Source organism: Bidens hawaiensis, unplaced genomic scaffold, assembly GCF_021521415.1.
Source record: "Bidens hawaiensis isolate Kalapana, Puna unplaced genomic scaffold, B.hawaiensis_p1.1 tig00031487_1, whole genome shotgun sequence".
NCBI classification, from domain to species: Eukaryota; Viridiplantae; Streptophyta; class Magnoliopsida; order Asterales; family Asteraceae; genus Bidens; species Bidens hawaiensis.
The window spans coordinates 90,001-103,185 of record NW_027505214.1 but is presented as its reverse complement, the minus strand read 5'-3'; the positions used below and the strand labels follow the sequence as shown (position 1 = coordinate 103,185).

At 34.5% G+C, this 13,185-nt stretch overlaps 1 protein-coding gene and 1 long non-coding RNA gene across 2 annotated transcripts; both read right to left on the bottom strand.

Annotated features, from left to right (window-relative positions):
• Positions 1-182: 182 nt before the first annotated feature.
• On the bottom strand, positions 183-5,390 carry LOC143611537 (ethanolamine-phosphate cytidylyltransferase-like). Its single transcript, XM_077085738.1, has 9 exons — positions 5,026-5,390; positions 3,704-3,939; positions 3,437-3,618; positions 2,879-2,950; positions 2,721-2,788; positions 1,579-1,699; positions 1,334-1,399; positions 1,116-1,238; positions 183-451 (listed from the first exon to the last, which is right to left on the bottom strand). Exons 1-9 carry the CDS (start codon positions 5,358-5,360, stop codon positions 380-382), a joined length of 1,275 nt encoding a protein of 424 aa, XP_076941853.1. The 5' UTR covers positions 5,361-5,390; the 3' UTR covers positions 183-379.
• A 2,816-nt stretch (positions 5,391-8,206) lies between these two features.
• Positions 8,207-8,859, bottom strand: LOC143611532 (uncharacterized). The gene is made up of 3 exons (XR_013149786.1): positions 8,648-8,859; positions 8,398-8,572; positions 8,207-8,310 (listed from the first exon to the last, which is right to left on the bottom strand). It is a non-coding gene; the product is annotated as an uncharacterized LOC143611532 (long non-coding RNA).
• Between the last annotated feature and the right edge of the window lie 4,326 nt (positions 8,860-13,185).

The following is a 13,185-nucleotide window of genomic DNA, read 5'->3' as shown; positions in this document are numbered from 1 at the left end:
GGAATTTTTTGGTTTGGGTAAATACGTACTTAATGATATTAATGATGTTAAAAAGGAGAAATATGTAAATGCCCGTTAATTAATCCAAAGACAAACCGTTCAGTCTTTATGAACCGGACCATTAACACTCTTTATCTTATCTGCATCAAGTAAAAATCTGTAAAATAAATGAGCAAACCAACTAGAAATAGATTCATTCTTTTAGCATTATTACAGAGACAACACAATAACATTTGGGGTCTAAAAGAAACAATCTTTAGCCCCATAAATCTACACGCGGTCAAAGTCAAGAATACAAAATTGTATTGGTGAAGATGAAGTTTTAGCTACTCAGCTACATGCATACCCTATAAGATATGATCCCGTGCGTTCGTATGAATCAATCGCCGGATATGTAACTCTTACCCTCGTAATACCTTTTCTCACTTTCTCCCTTCCGCTCGTTGCGTTTCTGAAACAAAAACAGAGAGAATATAAAACTTCCATAGCTAGCAGAAATATGTTTAAGCTTTTATATCTTACTGTATGGATGCGTGTTTTGAATCTATTAAACAACTTGTTACCCTTTAAATCGACCAAAAATTTTATGAAGTTGTGTTTTGAGTGAAAATGCTAACATGGATATTTTTTATTCTGTAAGATGTTTTAAATTTTAATTTAGAGCGGTCAAGTTTTAAGAAAAGGCATTCCATGTTTACAGAAAAGTATACATGGCATCCATGTTAACAAAAAACGATGATTGTGCTAGTAACCGACGTATAACTAATTTCACATGTTTGCCTACTTTAAACAATTTAAACAAGTTCAAAGATTTTAAAGTACTAAAACTGGGTTAAGGGACATTTTTGTACAAAACGGAAAAGTTTAAAATATATCTTATAATTTTATCAACTATAATATTTTTTTCATAAATTGCTTTCCGTTCAAAAAAAAACTATAATATTTTTTTTCATAAATTCTTTATTCAAAATATTAAAATTATATATATCATACTTACTTTCAACAATTATCTTGTTTTATTAGTATTTAGCAATCAGAAATGTAGATGATTGTTTTAAAATAAGGTAAAAAAGAAGGGTAAGTGCTTTTAGTTATAAAGAAAATTGAGTTAGAACCTGATAAGCCTCATGATTTGATACAATCCTTTTTATAATTGTGCTTGTAGTAATATCCAGAGGACTTTCTAGCACTTTAAATATCTCCATACTTTTTGGAACCTCGTATGGATCCCGATCATCCTGTGAGGTCATCAACCAAATATGATAATGTCAGAACAGCTACGAGTGTACATAATATTTTAAAAAGGTTACACAAGCTATAATATATAGCATACCTTTTCAAAATCATCATCTTCCGCTACTGTCCCGTGGACAACCAAAGAGATATTAAAGGTCGTGATCTGCATTATTATGTGATTGAGAAAACTTTATATTTGCAATTTTCTTATTAAAGACTTGAAGTATGCAAGAATCGATTTTGCATATCTAGTAAGACTGCTGCTAAAGAACGAATACGTAAATGCAAATACAAGCTGATTCAACAAAAAAGATATTAAATAAAAGTATGTATGTAACTCACCATATCTTTTGAAATCTCCCATGGAGCACCAATAATAACTTCATCAACATACCGACAAGCCAAAACGCTTAGGCTTCGTTCATGGAGATTCATGATCGGACGGTGTACTCCTCTATTGGCACTGAATGGATAAATAAAAAACAAAACAATATACGAAGTGATCACTAATAAAATATGAAACAATTTATGCAAGCCAAATATCATACAAGATACTAAAGGTAGAATACCGGTGGAAGTAAGATGTGAAAGAGCTCATGTTGAAGGTTGATACAATCAAATTTTAGTACGAATCGAAACAGGACCAACACACACTTTTGGTTCATTTTTAAAAAAGGAAGTTATAAATGTTGAATATGATTACACAAACAATATTATCTAGGACATTACTTCCTTTAATGCAAATTTTATCTTGAATAAAATTTTGAATTTCCTTTTCAAATTTAATTTTGTAATAATCATAACAAAATGTATTAGTGAAAATTATAACTACCTACAAGTGTTACTTTCTTCTAGTTGGTATATGATTGAATAAAAGCTATCAACTTGTGAATTAGAAAATATATGTTTTGCATTAAATCATAATATAGCAACACCTTAACAAATGCCCTTTTTTTTTGTTTTTCAGCCAGGTAACGATCTCCATACTAATTGCATTGATCCTACTAGAGTTATACATATATGTGGATATCATCCTAAAACCATAAATATTCAACCTGTCTACATCCTTGTTGAATTCCCTTCTTGATAAGTTTAGAGTACACATCATGCTAATTGACAAATATTGTTCGCTATCTAATGACTTTCTCATTTATAATGATACTGTGAACCCACCCAAAAAGTTAACTTCATAAAACAGAGAAGTTAAATAGGCTTAAGATCCTCTGAGAATCTAAATATCCATAAGTAGCACGAGGAGACTTTGATTCACTAAATTTGTAACTTTGATTCACGATTTTATATTTCAATAGGATCAGAATAGATCTTCACATATTAAAACTGTAACAGGGTTATAAATTTAGTGAATCAAAGTCTACTAATGCGTCTCACAAGTACTTAGCTTCTCCTTTGATCCACATAATATATACGTTCGTGTGTGACTCTGTGTGTGTGTGTGTATAGAGAGAGAGATCATAGTGTCATACGTCACAGTTTGATCTGTGTGAATCCCAACAAGTAAAAAATCTCCAAGCCCACGAGCAAGTCTCAAAATCTGTGAAATCACAAGGTGTTTGATTTCAGGAATTCAAACATTAAATGAGATTAGGACATAAGGTAATATTAGCTGAAGTTAAGATCCTACCTCCACATGTCCAGCATGGAACAGATCAAACGCACCATCTATATAAACTATGCGGGCATTAGGATCAGCTGCCTGCAAAAACAGCAGCAGTATGACCAACAAACCTGAGTTATATTAAGCATTTACATATAAATTATCCGGTGAAAGCAAAGGCTAGGTTTGTGCAATGCTAACAAAAGGATTACATACTCCCTCCATCCCAGTTAAATCTCCCCATAGTTACTGAATAAATGTCAAATGCAGTTTGCATAATATAATACCATAAATGTTTCTTATAACGTTTAACTAAGGAGAGCATAAATAAACCTATAAGCATCCAGTATGTATGCATCAACCAACAAAGAATTCAACTTTTTTTTATCTAAGCAAGCATATATTGAAACTACTTTACAGACCACCCATAAATGTATTTATGTTTCCGATCTTGTTCACACAAAACATGCCAGAATATTATAAAATGACAAAAAAGCAGCCTAATTTTCTTTACATCAGAATGTTGCCTTTTTAAAACGCTATTATCAGTTTTTCTGAATTTTTTTTTTTAAAAAAAACATTAACCTTTCCATTAGAAAACTGGACAATCCTACGAGATGTAGGAAGAAAATGAGAAACACGGGTCCCACTGCCAGAGCCACCATCATCATGTTTCTGGCTATGACCATGACTAAACTGTCTCTGCAAGGAAGCATGACTAGGGCTCCCACTACTAGTCCTCTCCCGTACACAAAGAAGCATCCGCCCTGCATTTATCACATTCACAAACAATTCAAAATTGCAGTCTACGATGGGACCCATTTCTTATATGTGATGAAGGATAGTGCATACCAACAATGTCTGTGCTTGATACTCCTTCGGTTCGCTTTATTTGTTTATAGCGACCGGCTTTCTTTGCAAGGGCATATGCGTCAGTTCCATCCGGAAGAATGCATGGATCATCTCCATGAATGATATAATCTATATTGTACTCGTCAAACAGTTTCCTCATAAAGTCTTCAGTTATAGCATATGGTGCATCGGGAATGACTTCATCAACCCATTTCACAGCACTAACCATAAGCATCCTAAGGTTAAACATTACAAAATGAGAACCATATAAGATAAATAAAAATTGAATGTTTTATCTTACTATGCATTAATGTATGTAATATTCTTTCCTTCCAAATCATAATTTCCCCCTTTTAAAACATCACAACTGTATAGATATAGAGTAATGTACTTGCCAAATCATGAAGCCCCAAAATTGGAAGTATTGATGCCAAATAAATAAATTCCAATCATAGTTTAGACCAGTAACACCCCTGCCTACCATTGTTCGAGCTGGAAAGAACTAAAATGACAACACATCATTTGACATATCCACCAAAAATGAGAACTTCCATGAAAGATTTTATGCAGAGAAACAGTAGGCCTTATAAGATTAAATGACAATTAAACCAAATGCATCAAATACATCATTACATTACAACAAACTAGATACTGACTTCAAACATGGTATGTAACTAGGGGCGCAAACAAGCCGAGCCGCTCACGAGCTACCCAAGATCGGATCGATAAAAAGCTCAAAATGAGTCAATCCTTATCGATCTCGAGCCGAACTCAAGCCTCAAATAAAGTTCATTAAGTTATTAAGCCCGAGCCTCAAATAAGTTTAAACATTTTTGGACATATGTATTAATTTCACACCACACAGCTAAGATGAAGCCGAGCTTTGGCTCATTTAAGGTACTACACACAAGCTTGAGCTGAGCTTAGGGTTTACGCTCATTTAAGGTTTTCTCAAAATATATAAAAATAACTAAAAAATGTATTTAAATCAATTTAAAAACAATAAACAAGTCCAGCCCAAGCTCGAGCTTTAGAAAACAAGCCTCAAGCTCGATCTTTAAAAAACAAGTTCAAAATGAGCCTCAAGCTCGAGCTTTAAAAACTGAGTTCGAAACGAGCCTCGAGCTCTTGCAGCTCGTCTCGTTTTCACCTCTAAATGTAACCTAATTTAGTAATAAACACTGTTTGCATTTGCATCAATCAATCTCTAAATCAACACATCATTTCATAACCATAACATTTCATTTCACCTAATCATTCCAATCCACACCTAATTTCATAATAATAATAATAATAATAATAATAATAATAATAATAACAACCTTTCATGAAGAGGTGTAACAGGAGGTCCTTTATTGGCCGTAATCTCCACATCGCTAACAACGCCAACAATCAATTGATCTCCAAGCGCACGTGCTTGCCGGAGTGCATTACAGTGTCCGTAATGCATCATGTCAAAGCATCCGTCCATGTACACACGTACCGGCCTCTTCTTCTTCTTCTTCTTAGAAACAATTATATTTAACGGCGAGTATTCCGGCCAAGCGACCGTCGTTACCGCCATCACAGATATGCCGGCGATTAAACCGCCGATTAACCATGACGTCAGCAACCGCCGTGAGGTGGAGGAGGTTTCTAGACCGGTATCTGAAACCATCGTTGTACGGTTAGTAATAATAATAATAATAATATTATTATTATTAATTTATTGTTGGAAGAATTTGTTTCAAATATTGTGTTTTTTTTTTTTTACTACTTTATTTATTCTTTAAATTGCTTTTTTATTGGTTTGTGGTTTGGCTTTTGGTTTTATTCTTTTCTTGTGTATATTATTTTCTCTTATTAATTTATAGCAAACCAACAAAAAATTGTATAAGTACTCTGTACATGTGAAGGTGTACAAATCGGTTTAAAACTTAAAATATGTTTGGGTTGATACCAGTTTGGGTTGGTTAACAAAACTCAAAACCGATTTCTGATCGGTTTCGGTTAGGGTTGAAATCGATTTCCAGACCAAATTACGATCGATTTCAATTCAGGCGTTGATCGGTTTTGGCTGGTTTCGGTTTCGGTTTTTGCTCGGTTTTGACCAGGTTAAGATTGATTTCAGTTTGGGTTTTGATCGGTTTTGGTGAAGAAAATTACGAACCGGTTCTGAACATACGGTTCAATCAGTTTCAAAACCGGCTCGGTTTCAGTTCGATTCTTGGGTCGGGTTTGGTTATCCGGTTTATTACGTACGGGGTGATCTAATGGTAAAAGACTATCGCTAGCTGGTTCAACTCAGTTTTACAGAGCTCTTAAGTGCCTCCAAATTAGCTACAGTTCTGGGAAAACCCACCCGCCGAATGCCACTGGTCGTAAATTCCGGGGGGCATCAGGATTGAACCAGAGATCACGAAGATCTCGGTCTTCATTCATTAAGCCGTCCATGTCCTCTCTAAGGTGTTATCTATAGTGGTCGAACTTGGACATTCACTAAGAAACTCAGGCCTCCTACCGCTACACACGAAAGGACAATGCTTATCATTGGTCAGTGGTTTGGCTTTTCTTTTTATTCTTTTACTATTTTATATTAATTCTCTACAACTTTTTAATATGCCTAAAATGATGTTTTTTGTTTGGAAATGTTTTTGTTATTTTTATGGCAAAACTCTTTTATGTGGAGTGTGATACAAGACAAATTTACTAGGATGGGTCTGGTTTAAATTTTGAATCTACATAGAAAGAATGATTATTAATCTTGTCATGAAGCTTTATTGTGAATCTATGAAAGTTATTGGAGTTAAGGAGTCAAATCTGGTTATTTAAACATGTGTTTACTTAGGTGACTACTATTCATTATTTATAGAATAATTATGTATCATTTGACTTCTGCCTTTTGAGGGCTGGTCTTCATAGTATTTTGATGTGTTTGTAGAGTATATTATTGGGATGGTAATGACTAATGAGACGGGTTTAGGTAATGTCAGACCCATACCCGATTACAAAGTCATGTCTCAAATTCATCGGGTTTTTATCAGGTAATTACCCATAGAGTATCCATGGGTTTGGGATATACCTGTTAGTTTATTAAAAATACTCATCAGGTATATCTAACCTAAACCCGTCAGGTATCTATCGGGTCTTCATAAATCTTAACTAATCAACTGCATCGATCGAAAAACTAATCAACAATCAAATAGTAATAGAAAGTAGGAACTAATGAAGGTTTAAAAAGTCATTACTCACAAATTTACTACATTTTAATGCAAACTTAATACTTTTGAATGCATAGGAAGCCTATTTATAACCAAAGCTCTCATATAGATTTTACAAATTCAGAAACAAGGTTTTAGAGAAAGTTAGTTAATTATGTGTATATACTATTTCAAAAAACATGTATATATAAACAGTAAAAGAATACGTTGGGCTAATCGGGTAAACGGGCTTATGTTATTGGATAATTGGACATATTAGAAATCTCATACCCGTTCTAATGAGGGTGCTACATCTATGTGTGTTACTAGAGTTGGTTAGAATTTTTAAGCTTGCCATAATAGTTTTTAGAATCTTGAATAAGTTAATTCTTACACATTACATTTGTCATTTGTGTATGATGAAGATATGATACTAGAGGATATAATTTATAGACATAAGAAGCATTGCCAATATGTCATATCTATCGGTTTGATTTATCTATGACTCATTTTCAAAACCCGTTGATCCACTCGTTCAATACCATTAACTGAAAGTAAAAAAATGCATATGTAATTTTAGAAATGGATTGGAGGCGAGGTTATAGTGTGTGACGATGTAGACGTTATAATGAATGTTAAAAACAGTTATATAAGGGCAATGAGATGGGATAAAAAAATTAGTTGATACCCGAACAGATTCTTCTTGCAGTCAATTCGGCGGTATTAAGCTGTCGGGCCAAGCTCCACATTAATCCCATCGAACGTAATCTTAAATCATCAAACAGTATTGGGCTTCACATTCTTCTCACGGTCAAAGAGTATTGGACTATCAGGCCAATCTTATGTTAGTGTTAGATTAGTTATGTGTTTAATTATATATATATATATATATATACATGTGTATTATTATTTGGGAATTAGTTTTAAAACAAGAAAATGATTTTAAAAGTGATAGGATGACATATTTTCTCCTATTATTGAGTTACTGTCCACATGTTAGTGATTTCCATATAGGTTGCAACCGGCATGTTCAGGTCCACATGTTAGTGACACTAGATATTCTTTGATGAACAACATGAGGATGTGTCTTTAACAAGTACATATTATCAAAACCAAAACTCAGCCTTTTGATATAATATAATATAATGTGAAATCATGATAGGTTTTATTTATATGACTGTTGGAGCCCCTACACCATTACACCCCAAAAACAAATTCTCACCCCTTGCTCACTGGGCGCCAAACGACGCAAACCGCCCCAATTTGTAGCCCCTCCACCATGCATAGCCTTACAATCCACCTACACCCATCCACCACTACGTTTGACCACATGTTTGTCCATCAATTTACATACAAAAAATCACCGAGCCCAACCAAAAAACTTCTAAAGTCACTCTTAATCCCTCTTCAATGTTCAAGCATAAAGTCCTCAAAACATAGCATAAAACACCAAACTCACTCAGTAGCAAATTTAACTATATCTATCTTAAGTACCAGTTTATTTATGTAACTTACCTATGGGCGGGGGCAGATAAATCCGTGTCGGACACAAGATCACCAATGCATCCCGGACTTGTTGCATCATCAAAGCATCTTTCACCATGAGACCGCAAACCACAGCAGCATAGTCGGACACGTGATTGAGTGCCTCAATGGTCAGATCCTCGCATATTTGCTCAAACGCAGCAGCCTTCAAACAAGAAGAAACAACTGTTGAATCATATAAAAACACATACTTATCAAACTATCAATTGGTCATGCTTACCGTGCTTTCGAAACAATGCCGGTCGTCTGCATACGGCTGCTCCGATCCTCTTAGGGCTTGTATGATCTCACCATAATTTGGTCCAACGGGCAGAAGACCCACCATCTTAAATGCCGCCTGTAATTCTTCTTTATAAAACAAAAAGTCTCTCACATCTTTGGCACTCTCGGTCTTCTTAAGTCCATTAGACCTGTGGTACTATGAATACAAACAAACAAAAGTTACACAACCTTTCCTCTTTTCTCTCTTTTTTTTCATCATCCAAAAAACAAACAAACAAAAGTTACACAACCTCTCTTTTTTCTTTTCTTTTTTCAAATTATCCAAAAAAACAAACTTACTTTGGCCCACAGATATGATAAATATGCATCAGATTGTGTGAGCTTTAACCCGTCCATGCTAACTTTGCTGTTTACGGTGGCTTTGTATCTCCCAGACGTCTTGAACCTGAAAATCTTACCTTAAAATCTTGGCCAATGTTTGACTTTTCATCTTTAAATCCCCATACTCTTTCACGTGGGAGCTGTTGGTCAAATGCTTCACCTATACATGGTTGGGCCGAAAGATTCTTATAAATCAGTTAAGAATAAAAGATAGAAAATGAAATTGTATAAAAGATATAAAAGGGGTTTCCACAACCGTAGCATAGAGGTATCTAAACGTCTTGACCCTCGGATCCAAATTCTCTACAAACGCCATCCAGTGGTAGCTAAACTCGTTGCTCAAGCATACTCCAACCCTTATTTCAGTCGTGTTTTCCATTTCGGGGCAGAACATGGCATAGCTTAGCTCGTACGGATTTGCAGCGGTGAGTGCATATACATTGATGTCATTTGGGAGCAAAGAATGAAACATGCTTCCAGAGTGGCAGGCTTTGACAAAAATCACCTACACCATGAAAAAAGAAAAGACATTTATTAATACTTAGAGATAGGGATAGTGAGTGTGAGTGTGAGTGTGAGTGTGTGTGTAAAATACAGTGGCTACCATTGACTTGTAGCTTCAAAGCCGATGTTTTTGTTTCAAAACGTGCATAAAGTCAGTGGCTTCAATCATGGTCCCAGATAAGTCATATCCAGCCTTTACAAGCAGAATTTAGGCAACCGATATATAAGCAACTAACTAACTAACTATTGTAAAAGGTTTAATTTTGTTATGTGTCGGTCAAATGATTTTAGTTGCTGGCTATATAGGTTTTATAAATGCACTTAAAGAGCTAAAATAATTGTATACACCTATGCTAATTTCTTTTTCCTTATTTAATACACAATTATTCATCTTCTACTCTATCTAACCTTAACAATTCCACCATTCAAGTATCACATCCAAATTATTCATCTAATAGCCACCATGCACTTTCAAATAAATCTTTATATACAAAAAAATAGTGAGTGGTTTATGGCTCTAGTCAATTTCGACTCGGTTTTAATCGAACGAGCGGCTTGTTTCGGTATTGTCTCATTTTATGAAAATAAAGTAGTAAAAAAGAAACACTTATGTACATAAAGAAGGTAAAACATGGGGTTTTCATTAAACATCAAGACATTTTCGGTGATACGTGAACATAGATTAGGTACTTCGACTATATTTGTCTTACTCGAACACGTTCGTCGGGACAAGTTTTTTAAAAAAGTAGTTGGAAAAAAGCCAGATTTCATACACACATACAAAATATATGCATACAAAGTAACTAATATTGAAAGAAACAAATAAGCTTGCATACCATATGCCAAAAAAATCATGAAGGATATATTTTCCGATTTCCGAGACCACCAATTCCAACAAAGAGATGAAGAAAAATAATAGCGATCTTGTAACAAAAGAGCCTTCCACACAAACACAACTTCATACTTGATGGGATAAGAAGATCCAACCACTAAAACAACTGAGAGAGTTAGGGGTTTCCAGTTTCTAAGATACCCATGTGGTTGTAAGTTATCAGAACCGGAAAAAAACAACCTTCTACTTATAATCGTACCATCATCTATATCTATATATATATATATATAGAGAGAGAGAGAGAGATGGAGGAGGAGGTAAAGATAGAGAAATGTATATTGTGCAATTTGTTGTGTGGTTGTGAATTGAAAGCTTCTACCTAACTGGTGTGTAGGGGTGTTCAAAACTCCGACGAGAATACGACGGAGGTGGCTGGAGATGGTGAGCGGCGGGGAGATGGTGAGGAGCTGAAGGAGAAGCAGTGAAAGATAATTAGAGATTAGGGTTTTAGAGTTTGACATGTATATATATTTTTATATATAAAAAAAAACACTATTTCGGATAGTTCAGATCTGAACTATCCGAAAATTTTTAAAACCATTATCCGAATCCGAATATGAAAATCCGGATATCTGGGATTCGGATATCTAGATTTTCGGATAATTCGGATACGAATACGGATTCAGATTTTTTTGAACACCCATACTGATGTGTACTACTTGTTAGGAAATTATTGGTACAATATTAGGTTCGGTACTGGTATTGAAGACAGGAATTTGGAAAATATAAGTCTCGTACCGTACTAGTATCGGTACTGAAACTCAAAAATTTGATATCGATTTTGATACCAATCAGTACCGGTAGCGATTTTGTATATCCTACTACTTGTATTGTATACCACACTATTAGATTAGTCCAGAACTCAACTTTAATTTTGGTTTTTTTACTCTATTTTAGTTTTAATTTTGTAAAAATTGATTGAAACTTTAATCTTCTAGATTATAAGTGCATTTAATAATATATAATTACATTTATTGTATCATAAACTAACATGTAACCAACCATTGTTGGCTTTGCCAGTTGCCACCCACTCCAAAGTTAACCATCCTCAATCTACCCAATTTTCTTAACCGGGTTCACATAATCTAATATTTATAATAATTTTAAGTGTTGTTATATTTGTAAGAACTTGTTTTATATATATTTCTTTTGTTAAAATTTTGAAATCGAGCCAAGTATTGCTAACGACATTTTAACTAAAAAAAATACAAAAACAAAAATAAAATACAAAGAAAGCGAAAACATACATAATAAGACAAAAAAAACACCTTTTGGAGAAACACTGGTTCATAAGTGGTATATAGACCGGTATTTCCCCAAAAGGGGGCGGTGCACACGGAGAAAACCCTGATTTTTAACTTTCCATCTCTTTCTTTAAAGAAAAATAAAAACACTTAGAGCATTTACAATAATGTTGTGAGTTAGTTTTCTATATTGTTTAGAGAAGTTATAAGTCTTTGTGAGTGGAGAAGATGAAAATAGTTAATGTTGATAAATAAATTTAAAGAAACACTATTTATCCTTTATAAATTTTTAATATTTTTATAAAAGTAGTTCTAACTTCTAAGTGAATATAATTTAAAAGGTGACGGTACAAGTATATAAAACAAAAGAGTCAAAAAAAAGGGTCTAGTGGAGTGATGGGAGCCTATTATCTAAAGCAGATAGAGACAACACAATGACATTTGCCATCTTTCCCAACATGTACTATTAGGCTATCTGTAGTGGCCGATTTGTGAGGAGCGATAAAGACAATAAAGAAGAATTGTATCCAACTTAATTGTAGTTGTAGTTGGAATGAACGTCTATACAGCCTCTATAATGTTACTTATTTTTTTTTATTAAATAGTGAGCATGACATCTAAATATATTTTGGAAGAATACATGTAACTTGATCAATTTAGTTACTCGCAAATAGTTTGGTCGGCATTACAAATAAAAACAGATAGTTAAATTCTATTGGTTTTAAGTTTTGTTTTGATGAGAGACAATAAATGGACGGTTTAGAAGTGACCATTTTAAGGATTTTTCAACCGTCTCTGTTTCTACAACATTATATACAAGATAAATAGCCATGGGTATGCCACAAGAATCTTACTTGTCCGCGTGACGTAACGTCATTTTTTTAATCTTCGCAAGGGTTCACCGCCTCAAAGCACGGAGCTTTTTTTGGTTCAGCGCTAGTTTTGTTTTTTGTTTTAAATAATGTTAGCTTTTTTTATAAATGTGTTAATTTGATTTGACAAATTTAATTTTGGTTTAGTTTCAGTGTCGTAACTCGAATCAACCGACGTTTGGTTCGCCGCCATATGTTAATTTGTTTTTTGTTGGACATTGACGAGTTATGTTTTTTGGTTTCGTTCCGTTTAGAGGTGCACAAAAGGTCGGGTCCGAACCTGACCCGAAACAGGTTCCTACCCGTACCCGACCCGTGGGTAGGACCAGGTATAGGATTTCTCCATGGAACAGGAACCGACCCGAAACCGGAACAGGAGAATGCCCGGTCAAAACCCGAACCTACTCAACCCGAAACCCGAAAAAAAAACCGGAGGAACCGGTCAAATGCCCGAATATACCCGGAACCGGTTTGATTTTTGTTAACCATACCCAGAACCGGTTCCTACCCGGTTCCAGGTTTAAAAAATACCCGATTTGTGCACGTCTAGTTCCAGTGTTGACGTGTGGTTGGTTCGTAAACCCGTGCGGTATGGCTGTAAGTTTACTCGTTTATTTGAAGACAAAAGTATTTGAATTATTTG

Excerpts from the sequence above, each read along its gene's own strand:
- LOC143611537 (XM_077085738.1), bottom strand. The coding sequence starts at position 5,360 with ATGGTTTCAGATACCGGTCTAGAAACCTCCTCCACCTCACGGCGGTTG. Across the intron at positions 2,951-3,436 it reads TCCAGTTTTCTAATGGAAAG|GCAGCTGATCCTAATGCCCG; the intron begins GTTAATGTTTTT and ends CTGTTTTTGCAG. Across the intron at positions 2,789-2,878 it reads TCCATGCTGGACATGTGGAG|ATTTTGAGACTTGCTCGTGG; the intron begins GTAGGATCTTAA and ends GTGATTTCACAG.